The sequence below is a fragment of the Eschrichtius robustus genome, chromosome 9 (assembly GCF_028021215.1).
Source record: "Eschrichtius robustus isolate mEscRob2 chromosome 9, mEscRob2.pri, whole genome shotgun sequence".
NCBI classification, from domain to species: Eukaryota; Metazoa; Chordata; class Mammalia; order Artiodactyla; family Eschrichtiidae; genus Eschrichtius; species Eschrichtius robustus.
The window spans coordinates 14,340,155-14,355,943 of NC_090832.1; the positions used below are offsets into that span (position 1 = coordinate 14,340,155).

At 38.0% G+C, this 15,789-nt stretch overlaps 1 protein-coding gene across 4 annotated transcripts in view; it reads left to right on the forward strand.

Moving 5' to 3' along the window:
• SYNE1 (spectrin repeat containing nuclear envelope protein 1) overlaps positions 1-15,789 on the forward strand; it is a 361,050-nt gene that overhangs the window by 241,788 nt on the left and 103,473 nt on the right. For all 4 annotated transcript variants that reach the window (XM_068550708.1, XM_068550709.1, XM_068550710.1 and 1 more), the window contains 9 exons: positions 1,195-1,395; positions 3,675-3,848; positions 4,898-5,029; positions 5,632-5,828; positions 6,920-7,052; positions 7,427-7,609; positions 9,021-9,170; positions 9,777-9,953; positions 10,393-10,548. In XM_068550708.1, the coding sequence (XP_068406809.1) occupies positions 1,195-1,395; positions 3,675-3,848; positions 4,898-5,029; positions 5,632-5,828; positions 6,920-7,052; positions 7,427-7,609; positions 9,021-9,170; positions 9,777-9,953; positions 10,393-10,548 (1,503 nt within the window). The remainder of the gene's footprint in view (positions 1-1,194; positions 1,396-3,674; positions 3,849-4,897; positions 5,030-5,631; positions 5,829-6,919; positions 7,053-7,426; positions 7,610-9,020; positions 9,171-9,776; positions 9,954-10,392; positions 10,549-15,789) is intronic.

The following is a 15,789-nucleotide window of genomic DNA, read 5'->3' on the forward strand; positions in this document are numbered from 1 at the left end:
CTACTGTAGAAAATTTAATAACTGGCAATCCTACCTAGAAAAGTTAAAAAAAGGCTATCTACCCTGTATTGTACTACACCCAAAAAAATTTTAAGGAAAAAATACTTAGGCTAATACTTTTAGAAAGTGTATTTTCTCAAGTTCAAAATTATAGTCTATATTTCATACATGTTTGAATGGGAAAGAGACATTGTTTCAATTCCAGAACAACGACAAAAAATTAAAGGTGGCTGAAATCCAAACAGACTCCCTGGCATCTTTCAGGCATAGAGAATTAACACTTTGGATTAGTGTTTTTCTAAATCTGGCACTTAGGCAAGAATCTGATCTCAGGTTGGTAGGAAGATACTGGGATAGTAAACCAGCAAAGTGTAGCATCTGAAAGGCAACACAGTTAAGTTATATTAAGAAAAACTGTGCACGTGTGTCAGGTTTTCTCTGCACACACGCCTTATTACAGAACCATTGAAGGATTAATAGTATGAGTCCAATACAGGGTCACAAGTTCTTACTTTTGAGAAAATAAAATACCTCTTATTTTAAAAAGAACATTTTTATTTCAACTATCTCATTCCATTATCTAACATTTCATCATGTGATGAGCCCATGGCCCCGACTCTGTCCTTTTTAGACAGTTTTCCGACAGTACTTAAATGTCAGGTGTAAGAGTCAAGCGTCATAGCTGTAAATAGGCATTAAAGTTGAACTTTTCCAGATTGAGGCATTTTGGCCTGCTAAACCTTAATATGATACATTAATCAGGTCCATGTGGCTCAAATAAATTTTGTATTTGGTGTATCATCGTCCGCTAAAATGTCTTTCCAGCTTAAATAGTTATTTATTTACTCCACCACATTTGGCAAAAACATTGCCTTTTTAAGTTTTAAAGTCTTTCTGCTCACATTAAACTCCTCTGTTTCTGTAGCTCTTTATTTAAGGAATAGTCCCAAATCTGATTATTACTTAGCAGACCAAATGTTGAAGATGCTCTCTTCAGTGACTCTAAAATTAGAAAATTTGAGAGCATGATAAAAATTAAAACTACATTTCCTATGACATTTCCCTCAGCCACAAGAACAATTTGTCAGCATTTTAACCCCACGGAAACTATTGACATCCTGTGAGCACAGGTGTTAAACGTACCTCATGAAGCGGTAGGTTTGAATTGAGCGTGAGTATCTGTCTGTTTCTTAGGACATGTACGATGAGCTGATGATGGCCATTGGCTCCCGGCGGGGCGGTCTGAACCAGAATCTTGCACTCAAGAGTCAGTACGAAAGGGCCCTGCAAGATCTGGCTGACCTGCTGGAGACCGGACGCGAGAAGATGGCAGGAGACCAGAAAATTATCGTGTCTTCCAAAGAAGAAATCCAACAACTACTTGACAAACATAAGGTAAAAAAAAAAAAAAAACAGAGAGAAAGAAAATGTAGTGTTGGAAGCACATTCTCACTCACTGACATATATTTAGTAAAACCTAACATTATCAATCATTTATGAGTTTCTACTCATATAAGTTACTCTTTAAAATGGTCAACAAATGTATATGCAAGCCCACTGGCACTCAATAGCACAGAAAAATGAGAGAGTAGTATATATTCCTATAATTTTGGAAGTTAACAAAGAATACCTACCACACCAGTACTTTTGATGATCAGTATCAGCCAGGCTTTCTCCTTCGTAGACTGCAGTGGACAGGAAACCCAGCTCTCTTCAAAGGAGCCCAGCTTCGTTCTTAACTCTGCCCTTCTCCTTTGCATCCCTCCTGCCCATGTGTTCATCTGGTCCTAGGTGTTCTCTCCGCTTTCCCTTGTCCTGGCCGAGAACTCCCCACTCTGCTCTGGGAATGCAGAGCTGCCCACTCAGCTCTGGATGGGCTTTATGTCTGTCACATGCATCACTTGGCTCTTCTGGTCCTTAAGTACATGCTCCTCTGGTTACCGTGGGCCTCAGGAGTTTCCTCCTGGGGACGGCAAGTGCTTTTGCTATATAACCAAACTTGGGAGGCCTGAGAGTGTTCCATCAGTGTGTACCGTAACCAAGTTCAGGTTAGACACTGCTCCTTTGTGAAGGAATGCCTGTTTAATGCACACACACACACACACACACAGATTGCATTATTAGTAATATTACAAAAATAACAGTTTTGCCAGTTCAGAGACTCAAGCTCCCAGATAGTGGAAATTTCTTATGAGGAAACTTTAAAAATTCCCTAAGATTACAGATGATTAACATTCTACCCTTACGTAGCTCTTTGGTGGCTTATAAAGGTAGATTCGGGGGGGTGGTGCTTGGAGAATTGTACTTGTTGCTATTTCTCCCAGAGGTTCTTGTCCAAAACTTTGTGATTTATTAAAGCCTTATCATTTGGCTTTGAAAACATTGCTTTAAAGTTCACAGCTGGTTTTTCTCAAATCTTTGACCATAGCAATAAAATATCATCCTGAGTTATTCCAGAGGGGAAACTGGGATCAATGAGTATAAATAACAGAGAAATAAAGCTCAATAGATGAAGAACTCTAAAAGGAGTAGGCTGCCATTGAACAGACCCCCTCCTGGCCATGAGAAGTCCATCCAAGGCTGTCAGGGGGAGGCGGGGTTGTAATAGGAATATCAGCTTTCTGTGAATGTTGGGCTAAATGACTTCCAAGTTCTCTTCCAGCTTTAAGATTCTATGATATAATAATTGTTAGTTAAAAATAATGGTTCTAGCTCCTCCTGACCAGACCATTTTCTGAGGGAGAGCTCTGTGTGACCTTGGGCATGTTGCATTAGACTGAGTAGCGCAGAGTCTGTAAAATGGGAAATAAAACTACCTGTCTTATGGGGTTGTTATGAGGATTCAGTGAGTTAGTTGCTGAAGTGTTTATAGGGCACCTGGCACGTAGTACACACTCAGTGTTAGCTGATGTTAACGATTCCTGGTCCTTTAGTTTCATCCGTGGTGCTGGGAACAGGAAATGGGATAACCTTCTCCCCATCTTCTGGGGATTTTTATGTATAGAAAGTAATATTTTAAAACACATTTGTAGGATTGTGCAAGGCCTGCAATTCTGCTGTGTGTAGGTATGTTATGAGGGAAATTTAAAAGTATTAATGCCAATTGGTGGGTGTCCAGCTGTGCTTGGCCATGAGTATTAAGCACAAAAGAGTAGAGCTCAAGCCCAGCCCTGGAGGAAGAAAAATTATGACTGTGTCAAGTGAGGACATTGCAGGAAGTAGAGTGCAGGCAGAGGCTGAAGATGGGGAGCGGGCGCTCATGTGTCCCAGGGACAAAGGAGGCCAGTATCTGTGGTGGAGGAAGCAGGTGTCCACCCAGATGGTACCAGGATGAGGAGTGGAGAGGGTGGACGAGTGTTTCAGCAGCTGTTCGCTTCTGAAGGGCTCTGTTTTGGGGACAGAGCATCTGCAGCACAGCACAGTGTAGGTGCTTTGAGTGGGGGGGCGGCCAGGAGAGGCCAGTTAGGAGGCTGGACCCCCATCCCAACCCCCCGCCCCCCGACCCCCGTCTCTGCAGGAAGCGGTGAGTGCCTGGGTAAGTGGAGGCCAGCAGGGAAGGACCAGTATCACCCATATATTAGCCAAGTTCCATCAGCTTCCAGGTTTGAAGCAATTTTTATTGTAAGGTAGTAAATGAATGAGTTGCTGACCTCTTTCTATCTGAAAAATTGCAGGAATACTTTCAGGGCCTGGAATCTCATATGATCTTGACTGAAACACTCTTCAGGAAGGTTATCAGCTTTGCGGTCCTACAGGAAACTCAGTTCCACACAGACCTGATGGCGCAGGCTTCGGCTGTGCTCAAGGGGGCTCACAAGAGGGGTGTGGAGTTGGAGTACATTCTCGAGGTGAGCCCCTGGTGCCGCCCTTCCCCTGCAGCACACCCCCTACTGCACAGCAGACCCTTCAGGCAAGACATCTTCGTTCCTGGGATTTGCCTCCTCTGACCTCGGCGGTGTCTCAGAATCAGCATCGTGTGTTGCCTGTGCCCCTGGTGTTCCCTATCCACATTTAGGTAAAGGCTGTGCCTTCCCGTGAGTTCAGCTAGATGAATACCAGTTTCAGACTGGGCATGACGATATTTGGGGTCTCGATAGTCAGACTGAAAAACTGCTGACTTTTGCTATACATGATTGAAAAAGACTTCACATGATTAAAAAAAGATTTTCCGATTTTAAATAGAATAAAAATCATAATTTTCTTTTATTTGTTTTGGCCGCGCTGTGCAGCTTGTGGGATCATAGTTCCCCGACCAGGGATTGAACCCGTGCCCCCTGCAGTGGAAACACAGAGTCCTAACCACTGGTCCGCCAGGGAATTCCCTAAAAATTATAATTTTAGAATAAGTGATTTGGGATTTCTCCTTAGTGGAATGTCTATACTATATATTCATATTTCTTAAACGTCTGTGTGGGGTTTTTTAATTTACAAATGTAATGTATTTAGTTCGCTTACTTTGGAAAGTAAACACACCCATCCCTTTCACTTAAGTCATTCGTTCATCATCACTGCGGTAAAGGATGAAACTGTGAATATCAGCTGCCTGCTGTGTTCCAGATGTGCTGCCTACATTATTCTATTTAATCCTCACAATGGACAAGATATTATTATCCCCATTTTTTTTAATGTTGAAAATGAGGGAGGTCAGAGAAACGTAGTAACTTGCCCCGGTCATACAGCTAGTTAGCTGCAGAAGTGAAAGCCCATTCGCAGTGCTTTTCAAGGTCACCATCTGATGACTTGCTTCAAAGCTATCTTTCGCTTCCCAAAGCAAACCCCCAATGCAGGCATCTCCGACATGTCTTTAAAGAGACTGTCAGGTGCATATTTGCACACAAAGAGGACTACTCTTCCTTAATGAGGATATTTAGCTCACAGACTGATGCTGTGTTTCTAGACATGGTCCCATCTGGATGAGGACCACCGGGAGCTTAGCAGGCAGCTGGAGGTGGTGGAGACCAGCATCCCGAGTGTGGGTCTGGTGGAGGAGAGCGAAGACAGGCTTATCGACCGGATAACGCTCTACCAGGTCAGCGTCTAAATGACAACTTGGTGTAAAAAGTTGCCACATTTCCTTTGGAAGCTTTCCCATGGTTTTAACAGGATCTAAACAAACTTGCAATCAAATATTTTATTAAGTACTTTTACTTTAAGTGTTTGTTTCCTAATAGAACATAGAAAGGTCTTTTTTTTTTTTTTTTTTTTTTTAATGAAAGCCCCTTTTGAAAATTTAGCCTCCACCAAGCGTTTTCCGCTTGTTATGCTGAAGTCACACTATCCTGAAATAATTACAGTTTGTTGTTTTTTAATAGAGGACTAGAAAGCCTTTTTTTTTTTCTTATTTTTGTGAGAGAGCTCTTTTTGAAAACTTAGCCTCCACCAAGCATTATTTTGTACTTTGTGTTGGTGTCACACTATTCTTGAAATAATTATATTTTGACGGTTTTAAGTGCGCCTAAAGTTATATACTTAGATAAAGATGAAACGTCTCGAAGCTTCTAATGAAACCTGGGTGCAAATAGTTGAAATTTGACTAAAAGGTAATGGTAACATTATGGAGAACTTACAATCTTTAGGGGAGAAAAATTGCATTATCTCACCTTTTTGACCCAGTATTTTCAATCATTTTAGCATTTGAAATCCAGCCTTAATGAATACCAGCCCAAATTATATCAGGTACTAGATGATGGGAAACGACTTCTGATATCTGTTAGCTGCTCAGATCTAGAAAGCCAGCTAAATCAACTTGGAGAACACTGGTTAAATGACACCAACAAAGTGTCTAAGGAACTTCACAGATTGGAAACAATATTGAAACACTGGACCAGGTAATACAGTGACTCTTTCACAAATTTTTAAATTAGTGCTGCAGAGTATTTATAAGGCTATTGGGTACCTGAGTTGACGAAGATGTGGTCCCTCTAGGAACTTATCACAGTTTGGAAAATTAAGGCAAGCACAAAGCTTCCAGTTGGATTCTTGTATAATTGTATAAACATGTACTTAAAAATGTGGCGGGGAGGCAGGAATTATGCAATACCTCTGACCTTTGAGCTGTTGTCTCCCCTGCCTACTGACTGTACATGGGTGGTCAAGTAAATCTTAGAAGGAGAGAAAGAAGAGAAAGTTTGTTTTGAGAAGGTAAAGTTTTTCTTGAGGGCAATGGGAGGTATTCAAGAGAGGTGGGGGGTTGATTTTACGTAGTGAAATCCTTATTTTTATGCCACCTTTATTTCTAAGAACTTTGAATAACAATCATGTAATATTTTCTTTTTTGAAAAATTTATTTATTTATTTATTTATTTTATTTTGTTTATTTATTTTTGGCTGTGTTGGGTCTTCGTTGCTGTGTGCGGGCTTTCTCTAATTGTGGTGAGCGGGGGCTACTCTTCATTGCGGTGTGCAGGTTTCTCACTGCGGTGGCTTCCCTTGTTGCAGAACATGGGCTCTGGGGCACGCGGGCTTCAGTAATTGTGGCACGTGGGCTCAGTAGTTGTGGCTCGTGGGCTCTAGAGCGCAGACTCAGTAGTTGTGGCACACAGGCTTAGTTGCTCCGTGGCATGTGGGATCTTCCCGGACTAGGTCTCGAACCCGTGTCGCCTGCATTGACAAGCAGATTCTTAACCACTATGCCACCTGGGAAGCCCAATCATGAAATATCTTCTAAATAGTCTCAATGTGAAGGAGTAGGAGAAAGATATTTTTATTTGCAGCTTAGAGATGGGAAAGCTGAAACTCAGAGAGACTGACTTGCTTAAGGTATGAATATTAAGAGAAGGGAATTTGAGAGTGTCAACCCAGGGCATTATTCTCCCAAATCTGTTGTGTCTCCTTTTAAAATTAGCATTGGTGACTAACACGGGTTAGCACTAAGTCAGAATTGGATGTTTACTTAATAGGCGTATTACTGTCCTTACAGATATCAAAGTGAATCTGCAGATCTCATCCACTGGTTACAGTCTGCAAAAGACAGGCTAGAATTTTGGACTCAACAATCTGTGACAGTTCCTCAAGAACTGGAAATGGTCCGTGATCATCTGAACGCTTTTCTGGTAAGCTCAAGAATCTAAAGCATTTGATTCAGGTTTACTGTTTTCAGACCTGACTTACAGGTGAAAAGGACATCAGTTGTCAATGGATGTACTTAGTAAATCAAGCTGTAGAGAATTTATCAATGTTCACTCTGTGTGTTGAATAATTACGCAAAATAGTAGGGTTCAACATTGCCTCTTTAAAGTAGTGTTTAAGTAACGTTGGCTTTCATTTGGGGCAAGGGTGCGTTGCTTTTGTTTTCCTCCAGAGTGTTTAATATCACCACTTCCCTTCAAGATGTAAAGAAAACTTGTTTATGTAATAAATTAGTCTCTTTTCTTAAATGAAGGGTCTGGCTACTTAATCCTGATTTGAACCTTGCTGCTTCTTTTAGGAGTTTTCCAAGGAGGTGGATGCAAAATCTACCTTGAAATCGTCTGTTCTGAGCACTGGAAATCAGCTTCTTAGACTAAAGAAAGTGGACACAGCTGCCCTGCGTTCTGAGCTGTCACACATTGATGGCCAGTGGACTGACCTGCTGACAAATATTCCAACCGTACAGGAAAAGCTCCACCAGGTACAGAAATAATCAAAGGTTTAATTGGTCATAATTGGTGCAAGCAGTATTAGATGGAAAAGTACATGGATCTGCTTTGGCTCACCAATTTAAATCAGCTTTGTCTTGGACATCTCGTCTTTTATGGCTTCCATTGTATTGCATATTGACACTATTATATATAAAATAGATAACTAATAAGGACCTACTGTGTAGCACAGGAAACTATACTCAGTACTCTGTAATGACCTATATGGGAAAAGAGTCTAAAAAAGAGTGGATATATGAATATGTATAACTGAGTCACTTTGCTGTTCAACAGAAAGTAACACAACATTGTAAATCAACTATACTCCCATTAAAAAAAAAAAAAAAATAGTGAACAGTTCTACAAATGCCCTATCTATAAATTCCCTGTCTTCCAAGGGCTTCTTTATCATGTGTGTGTGTGTGTTTTAGAATCCTTGTCTGTCCATGTTTAAATTCTTTGTTTTCTCATAAATAAAATATGGGTAACTATACCTGTCTCATAAAGTGAGTAGTTATGAAGATTTAATAATAATAATATATGTAAAAGACCTATAACCTTACCTACAATAGAGCTGACATTCAACAAGTGAAGAGAACTAGGGGAAGAGAAGTAAGTAGCTCTCTTATCTGGAAATTATGCTTCTCTCCCCTGAAACTCCCAGATATTTTATCTTTATCTCTCTTTGGCATTCATCACTGTGTACAAGGTGTAAAGATGTGTTTCATATAAATGTCTTATCCCTTCTAATCAGCAGCTGTGCACTTCTAGAGGGCAGGAAACATCTCACATTAACTTGTATATCTTTCTGCCCACATAGAAGTCCATAAATATTTTAAATGATTGCTTTTGTTCCTCTCAGTCATTACAAGCATTTGCATAAATGTATGATATGTTAAGGAAGATTCAGGATTCTAAGTATGTTTTAGTGAAAGACTGAGGAAATTGGCTGTGCTCTTTGGAATAAATATGAGAGGGCCAAAAATCTAGAAAATGATAGTTTGTAGTGTGGTGGTAACATTCCTGAGTCATAATACACAGAGATTTTACAAGATAATTAATAAAATACATCTGTTGAATGTTTTGTAGTTACGTTTTTTTATACTCATAAAACTAGCTATAAGATAAGAATAATATTTTCTTCCTGCTGGTGTTTTGATTAATTAGGTAGTGTTTATGCAATGTTTATAGTATTCGATGTCAAGTGAACATAAGAGGACTATTATTGTTCAATGTTTGCCTGATGTTTAATTTCAAGCTTCTAACAAGGTTAATATCCAAAAATGTCATTAAGAAGTGTTATCTCTGTTGGTACTTTAGTAGGAATTAATAGAGATTTAGGTTAACAGAAATCGAGTTTGAATTTTAACACTTGCGACTTTCTTCTGTCTCTGACATGGGCAGCTCCAAATGGATAAGCTGCCTTCTCGCCATGCCATTTCTGAAGTCATGGCTTGGATTTCTCTCATGGAAAATGTTATTCAAATGGATGAAGAAAGTATTAAAAACTCCATCGGTTACAAGGCAATTCATGAATACCTTCAGAAATATAAGGTAATTAAACATTTTTGTTTGTTTGTTTTTGGCTTTGCATATTTTAGGACTGTTTTATTTGAAGAAACTCAAAAACTCAAGTTATGGAAATCAGGTCTGAAAGTATATGTTTCATATATAGTGACCAGGTAGGTCTACTATAGTAAGAAAACTGCTTCCCTAGTTATAGGCATAGGAAAGTTGTCCAGTAGTAGGAATAATTTTGAATAAGATTTTGTGTCATTTTAAGAAATCATAAAAATAAATACTACAATTTGTAAATATTTTATAGTGAGATTATACAATTTGTCCAATTCTACTTTCCTACCTAAAAAAAATGTATATTCAATATATCTATAAATTCATATCTTTACAAACTCAAATTCAATATATTTATACATTCAAAATGTATAAATTCAATTTATATTCAGTATATTCATATATTATATATATTCAACTTCTGAAGATAATGGGTTATATTAATACATACCGATTGTGCCATTTGGACTAAATCACACAAGTGATAATATTAATCTTAAGGTTACTTAAGGCTTTCCAACTCCTGGTAAAATATAAGACATTTATACATATAAGGTTGTTTTCTTATTTTCGCCTTTCCCTTTTTAGGGTTTTAAGATCGACATTAACTGTAAACAGCTGACCGTCGATTTTGTGAACCAGTCTGTGCTACAAATCAGCAGTCAGGACGTGGAAAGTAAACGCAGCGATAAGACTGATTTTGCTGAGCAACTTGGAGCAATGAATAAAAGCTGGCAAATCCTGCAGGGTGTAGTCACTGAGAAGGTGAGCCAAGTGTTCTCTGCTGTCCATGTTTCATGAAAACGCCAAGAACGGGTACACTCTGTAAAGAAAACTCATTCCACGAATAGTATGGCTACACTGGGCACACAAGTGCTTCTGAAGAGACTGGCTCCTGAAGGTTCTAACAGCTCTTCAGCCCTGTTCATTATTTTGTCTATGTACCCACTGCTCTTTGAATATTTCATATTGTTTTAGTTTATTAAAGATGCCTCTTAATGTCTTTTTCCTGTGCCTCAAGTTGACTTAAGTTCTTTACTTGTTTACCAATAATGGTCATTGACTTATACTTTTTAACATTCATTTTTAATCATATATACAATGGACTGTCTTTTAAGAATTCTTAATCTGGAGGAAATAGTGACCTGCCAGCAATTTGATTCTAAAATAAAATTGCAAATTTCATTTCATTATGTTTGTTCAGATTCAGCTGTTGGAAGGCTTACTGGAATCTTGGTCAGAATATGAAAATAACGTACAATGTCTGAAAACTTGGTTTGAAACCCAGGAAAACAGACTAAAGCAACAACAGCGAATTGGAGATCAGGCTTCAGTTCAGAACGCGCTGAAAGACTGTCAGGTAACTTGTCCAGGTGGCTGACAGGCGCGGCTACACAATTTCATTGCACACACCAAAGAAATTTGCGGGTCCTGAGAATTGAGGATTCAGTATGGAAAAATGCTGCATTTGTTAACAAATTTCTCTGATTATGTGATTTATAGAGTTTTTCTAACTATTAGGTTTTTTTCACCTGTTTTTATAAATTTGAATTTACGAGTTTTCAAACACACTTGTAAGTAGAGAATCCTTCTCTACTGATCATCAGATTTAATAATTATCAAGATTTTGAAATACTTGCCTGCATTATTTCTTTTCTTTGTAAAGATTTTACAGTGAATCCCAGGCATCATGTCATTTTTTTTTTTTTTTTTATTGGCTGTAAATGCATGAGTTTATTTCTGGAAGCTCAGTTCCATTCCATTGATCTATATGTCTATCATTATGCCATACCATACTGTGTTTGTTGTTGTTGTTGTTGTTGTTTTTAAATAGATCTTTACTGGAGTATAATTGCTTCACGATACTGTGTTAGTGTCTGTTGTACAACAAAGTGAATCAGCCATATGCATATATATGTCCCCGTGTCCCCTTCCTCTTCAGCCTCCCTCCCACCCTCCCTATCCCACCCCTCTAGGTGGACACAAAGCACCGAGCTGATCTCCCTGTGCTATGCTGCTGCTTCCCACTAGCTAACTATTTTACATTCGGTAGTGTATATATGTCGATGCTACTCTCACTTCGCCCCAGCTTCCCCCTCCCACCCCGTGTCCTCAAGTCCATTCTCTATGTCTCCCTCTTTATTCCTGCCCTGCAACTAGGTTCATCAGTACCAATTTTTTTTTAGATTCCATATATATGCGTTAGCATATGGTGTTTGTTTTTCTCTCTCTGACTCACTTCTAGGTCCATCCACCTCACTACAAATAACACAATTTATGGCTGAGTAATATTCCATTGTATATATGTGCCACATCTTCTTTATCCATTCATCTGTCGATGGACATTTAGGTTGGTTCCATGTCTTGGCTATTGTCAATAGTGCTGCAATGAACATTGCAGTACACGACTCTTTTTGAATTATGGTTTTCTCAGGGTATATGCCCAGTAGTGGGATTGCTGTGTCGCATGGTAGTTCTATTTTTAGTTTTTTAAGGAAACTCCGTACTGTTTTCCATAGTGGTTGTATCAGTTTACATTCCCACCAACAGTGCAGGAGGTTCCCCTTTCCACCACACCCTTTCCAGCATTTATTGTTTCGAGATTATTTGATAATGGCCATTCTGACTGGTGTGAGGTGATACCTCATTGTAGTTTTGATTTGCATTTCTCTAATAATTAGTGATGTTGAGCATATTCTCATGTGCCTCTTGGCCATCTGTATGTCTTCTTTGGGGAAATGTCTATTTAGGTCTTCTGCCCATTTTTTAACTGGATTTTTTTTTGATATGATAGCTCCATGAGCTATTTGTGTATTTTAGAGATTAATCCTTTGTCTGTTGTTTCATTTGCAAATATTTTCTCCCATTCTGAGGGTTGTCTTTTTGTCTTGTTTATGGTTTCCTTTGCTGTGCAAAAGCTTCTAAGTTTAATTATGTCCCATTTGTTTATTTTTGTTTTTATTTCCGTTACTCTAGGAGGTGAGTCAAAAAAGATCTCGCTGTGGTTTATGTCAAAGAGTGTTTTTCCTATGTTTTCCTCTAAGAGTTTTATAGTGTCTGGCCTTACATTTAAGTCTTTAATCATTTTGGAGTTTATTTTTGTGTATGGTGTTAGGGAGTGTTCTAATTTCATTCTTTTACATGTAGCTATCCAGTTTTCCCAGCACCACTTATTGAAGAGACTGTCTTTTCTCCATTGTATGCTCTTGCCTCCTTTGTCATAAATTAGGTGCCTATGTGTGCATGGGTTTATCTCTGGGCATTCTATCCTGTACCATTGATCTATATTTCTGTTTTTGTGCCAGTACCATACTGTCTTGATTACTGTAGCTTTGTGGTATAGTTTGAAGTCAGGGAGCCTGATTCCTCCAACTCTGTTTTTCTTTCTCAAGATTGCTTTGGCTATTTGGGGTCTTTTGTGTTTCCATACGAGTTGTAAAATTTTTTGTTCTAATTCTGTGAAGAATGCCATTGGTAGTTTGATAGGGATTGCACTGAATCTGTAGATTGCTTTGGGTAGTATAGTCATTTTCACAATATTGATTCTTCCAATCGAAGAACATGGTATATTTCTCCATCTGTTTATGTCATCTCTGATTTCTTTCATTAGTGTTTTATAGTTTTCTGAGTACAAGTCTTTTGCCTCCTTAGGCAGGTTTATTCCTAGTTGTTTTATTCTTTTTGTTGCAATAGTAAATGAGAGTGTTTCCTTAATTTCTCTTTCTGATTTTTCGTTGTTGGTGTATAGGAGTGGCAGAGATTTCTGTGCATTAATTTTGTATCCTACAACCTTACCAAATTCATTGATTAGTTCTAGTAGTTTTCTGGTGGCATCTTTACGATTTTCTATGTATAGTATCATGTCATCTGCACACGGTGACAGTTTTACTTCTTTTTTTTGCAATTTGTATTCCATTTATTTCTTTTTCTTCTCTGATTGCCATGGCTAGGACTTCCAAAACTATGTTGAATAAGATTGGCGAGAGTGGACATCCTTGTCTTGTTTCTGATCTTAGTGGAAATGCTTTTAGTTTTCACCATTGAGAATGATGCTTGCTGTGGGTTTGTCATATATGACCTTTATTATGTTGAGGTAGGTTCCCTCTATGCCCATTTTCTGGAGAGTTTTTATCAAAAATGGGTATTGAATTTTGTCAAACACTTTTTCTGCATCTATTGAGATGATCATATGGTTTTTATTACTTAATTTGTTAATGTGGTGTATCACATTGATTGATTTGCATATATTGAAGAATCCTTGAATCCCTGGGATAAATCCCACTTGATCATGGTGTATGATCCTTTTAATGTGCTGTTGGATTCTGTTTGCTAGTATTTTGTTGAGGATTTTTGCATCTATGTTCATCAGTGATGTTGGTCTATAATTTTCTTTTTTTGTGATACATTTTTCTGGTTTTGGTATCAGGGTAATGGTGGCCTCATAGAATGAATTTGGGAGTGTTTCTCCCTTTGCAATTTTTTGGAAGAGTTTGAAAAGGATCGGCGTTAGCTCTTCTCTGAATGTTTGATAGAATTTGCCTGTGAAGCCATCTGGTCCTGGACTTTTGTTTGTTGGAAGATTTTTAATTGTACTTTCAATTTCATTGCTTGTGGTAGGTCTGTTTATATTTTCTAATTCTTCCTTGTTCAGTCTTGGAAAATTGTACCTTTCCAAGAATTTGTCCATTTCTTCATGGTTGTGCATTTTATTGGCATATAGTTGTTTGTAGTAGTCTCTTATAATCCTTTGTATTTCTGCAGTGTCGGTTGTGATTTCTCCTTTTTTATTTCTAATTTTATTGATTTTCATCCTCTCCCTTTTTTTCTTGATGAGTCTGGCTAAGGGTTTATCAATTTTGTTTATCTTCTCAAAGAACCAGCTTTTAGTTTTATTGATCTTTGCTACTGTTTTCTTCATTTCGATTTCATTTATTTCTGCTCTGATCTTTATGATTTCTTTCCTTCTCTTGACTTTGGGTTTTCTTTGTTCTTCTTTCTCTAGTTGTTTTAAATGTAGGGTTAGATTGTTTATTTGAGATTTTTCTTGTTTCTTGAGGTGAGATTGAATTGCTATAAACTTCCCTCTTAGAACTGCTTTTCTGCATCCTATAGGTTTTGGGTCATCATGTTTTCATTGTCATTTGTCTCTAGGTATTTTTTGATTTCCTCTTTGATTTCTTCAGTGATGTGTTGGTTATTTAATAGCACACTGTTTAGACTCCATGTATTTGTGTTTTTTACAGTTTTTTCCTGTAGTTGATTTCCAGTCTTATAGCATTGTGGTCAGAAAAGATGCTTGATACAATTTCAATTTTCTTAAATTTTCCGAGGCTTGATTTGTGACCCAAGATGTGATCTGTCCTGGAGAATGTTCCATGTGCACTTGTGAAGAAAGTGTATTCTGCCACTTTTGGGTGGATTGTTCTATAAATATCAATTAAATCTATCTGGTCTATTGTGTCATTTAAGCTTGTGTTTCCTTATTTATTTTCTGTTTGGATGATCTGTCCATTGGTGTAAGTGGGGTGTTAAAGTCCCCTACTATTATTGTGTTACTGTCGATTTCTCCTTTCATGGTTGTTAGCATTTGCCTTATGAATTGAGGTGCTCCTATGTTGGGTGCACAAACATTTATAATTGTTATATCTTCTTGGATTGATTCTTTGATCATTATGTAGTGTCCCTCCTTATCTCTTGTAACAGTTTTTATTTTAAAGTCTAGTTTATCTGATATGAGTATTGCTACTCCAGCTTTCTTTTGATTTCCATTTGCATGGAATATCTTTTTTCCATCCTTTCACTTTCGGTCTGTATGTGTCCCTAGGTCTGAAGTGGGTATCTTGTAGACAGCATATATATGGGTCTTGTTTTTGTACCCTTTCAGGTCTTGTTTTTATGTCTTTTGGTTGGGGCATTTAATCCATTTACATTCAAGGTTATTATTGATATGTATGTTCCTATTACCATTTTCTTAATTGTTTTGGGTTTGTTTTTGTGTGTCTTTTTCTTCTCTTGTGTTTCCCACCTAGAGAAGTTTCTTTAGCATTTGTTGTAAAGCTGGTTTGGTGGTGCTGAATTCTCTTAGCTTTTGCTTGTCTGAAAAGCTTTTGATTTCTCCATTGAATCTGAATGAAATCCTTGCTGGGTAGAGTAATCTTGGTTGTAGATTTTTCTCTTTTGTCACTTTATGTATTCTGCCACTCCCTTCTGGCCTGCAGAGTTTTTGCTGAAAAATCAGCTGATAACCTTATGAGGATTCCTTTGCATGTTATTTTTTGTTTTTTCCCTTGCTGCTTTTAATATTTTTTCTTTGAATTTAATTTTTGTTAGTTTGATTAATATGTGTCTTGGTGTGTTTTTCCTAGGGTTTATCCTGTATGGGACTCTCTGTGCTTCCTGGACTTGGGTGACTATTTCCTTTCCCATGTTACAGAAGTTTTCGACTATAATCTCTTCAAATATTTTCTCAGACCCTTTCTTTTTCTCTTCTTCTTCTGGGACCCCTATAATGCGAATGTTGGTGCATTTAGTGTTGTCCCAGAGGGTCTCTGAGATTGTCTTCAACTCTTTTCATTCTTTTTTCTCTATTCTGCTCCTCGGC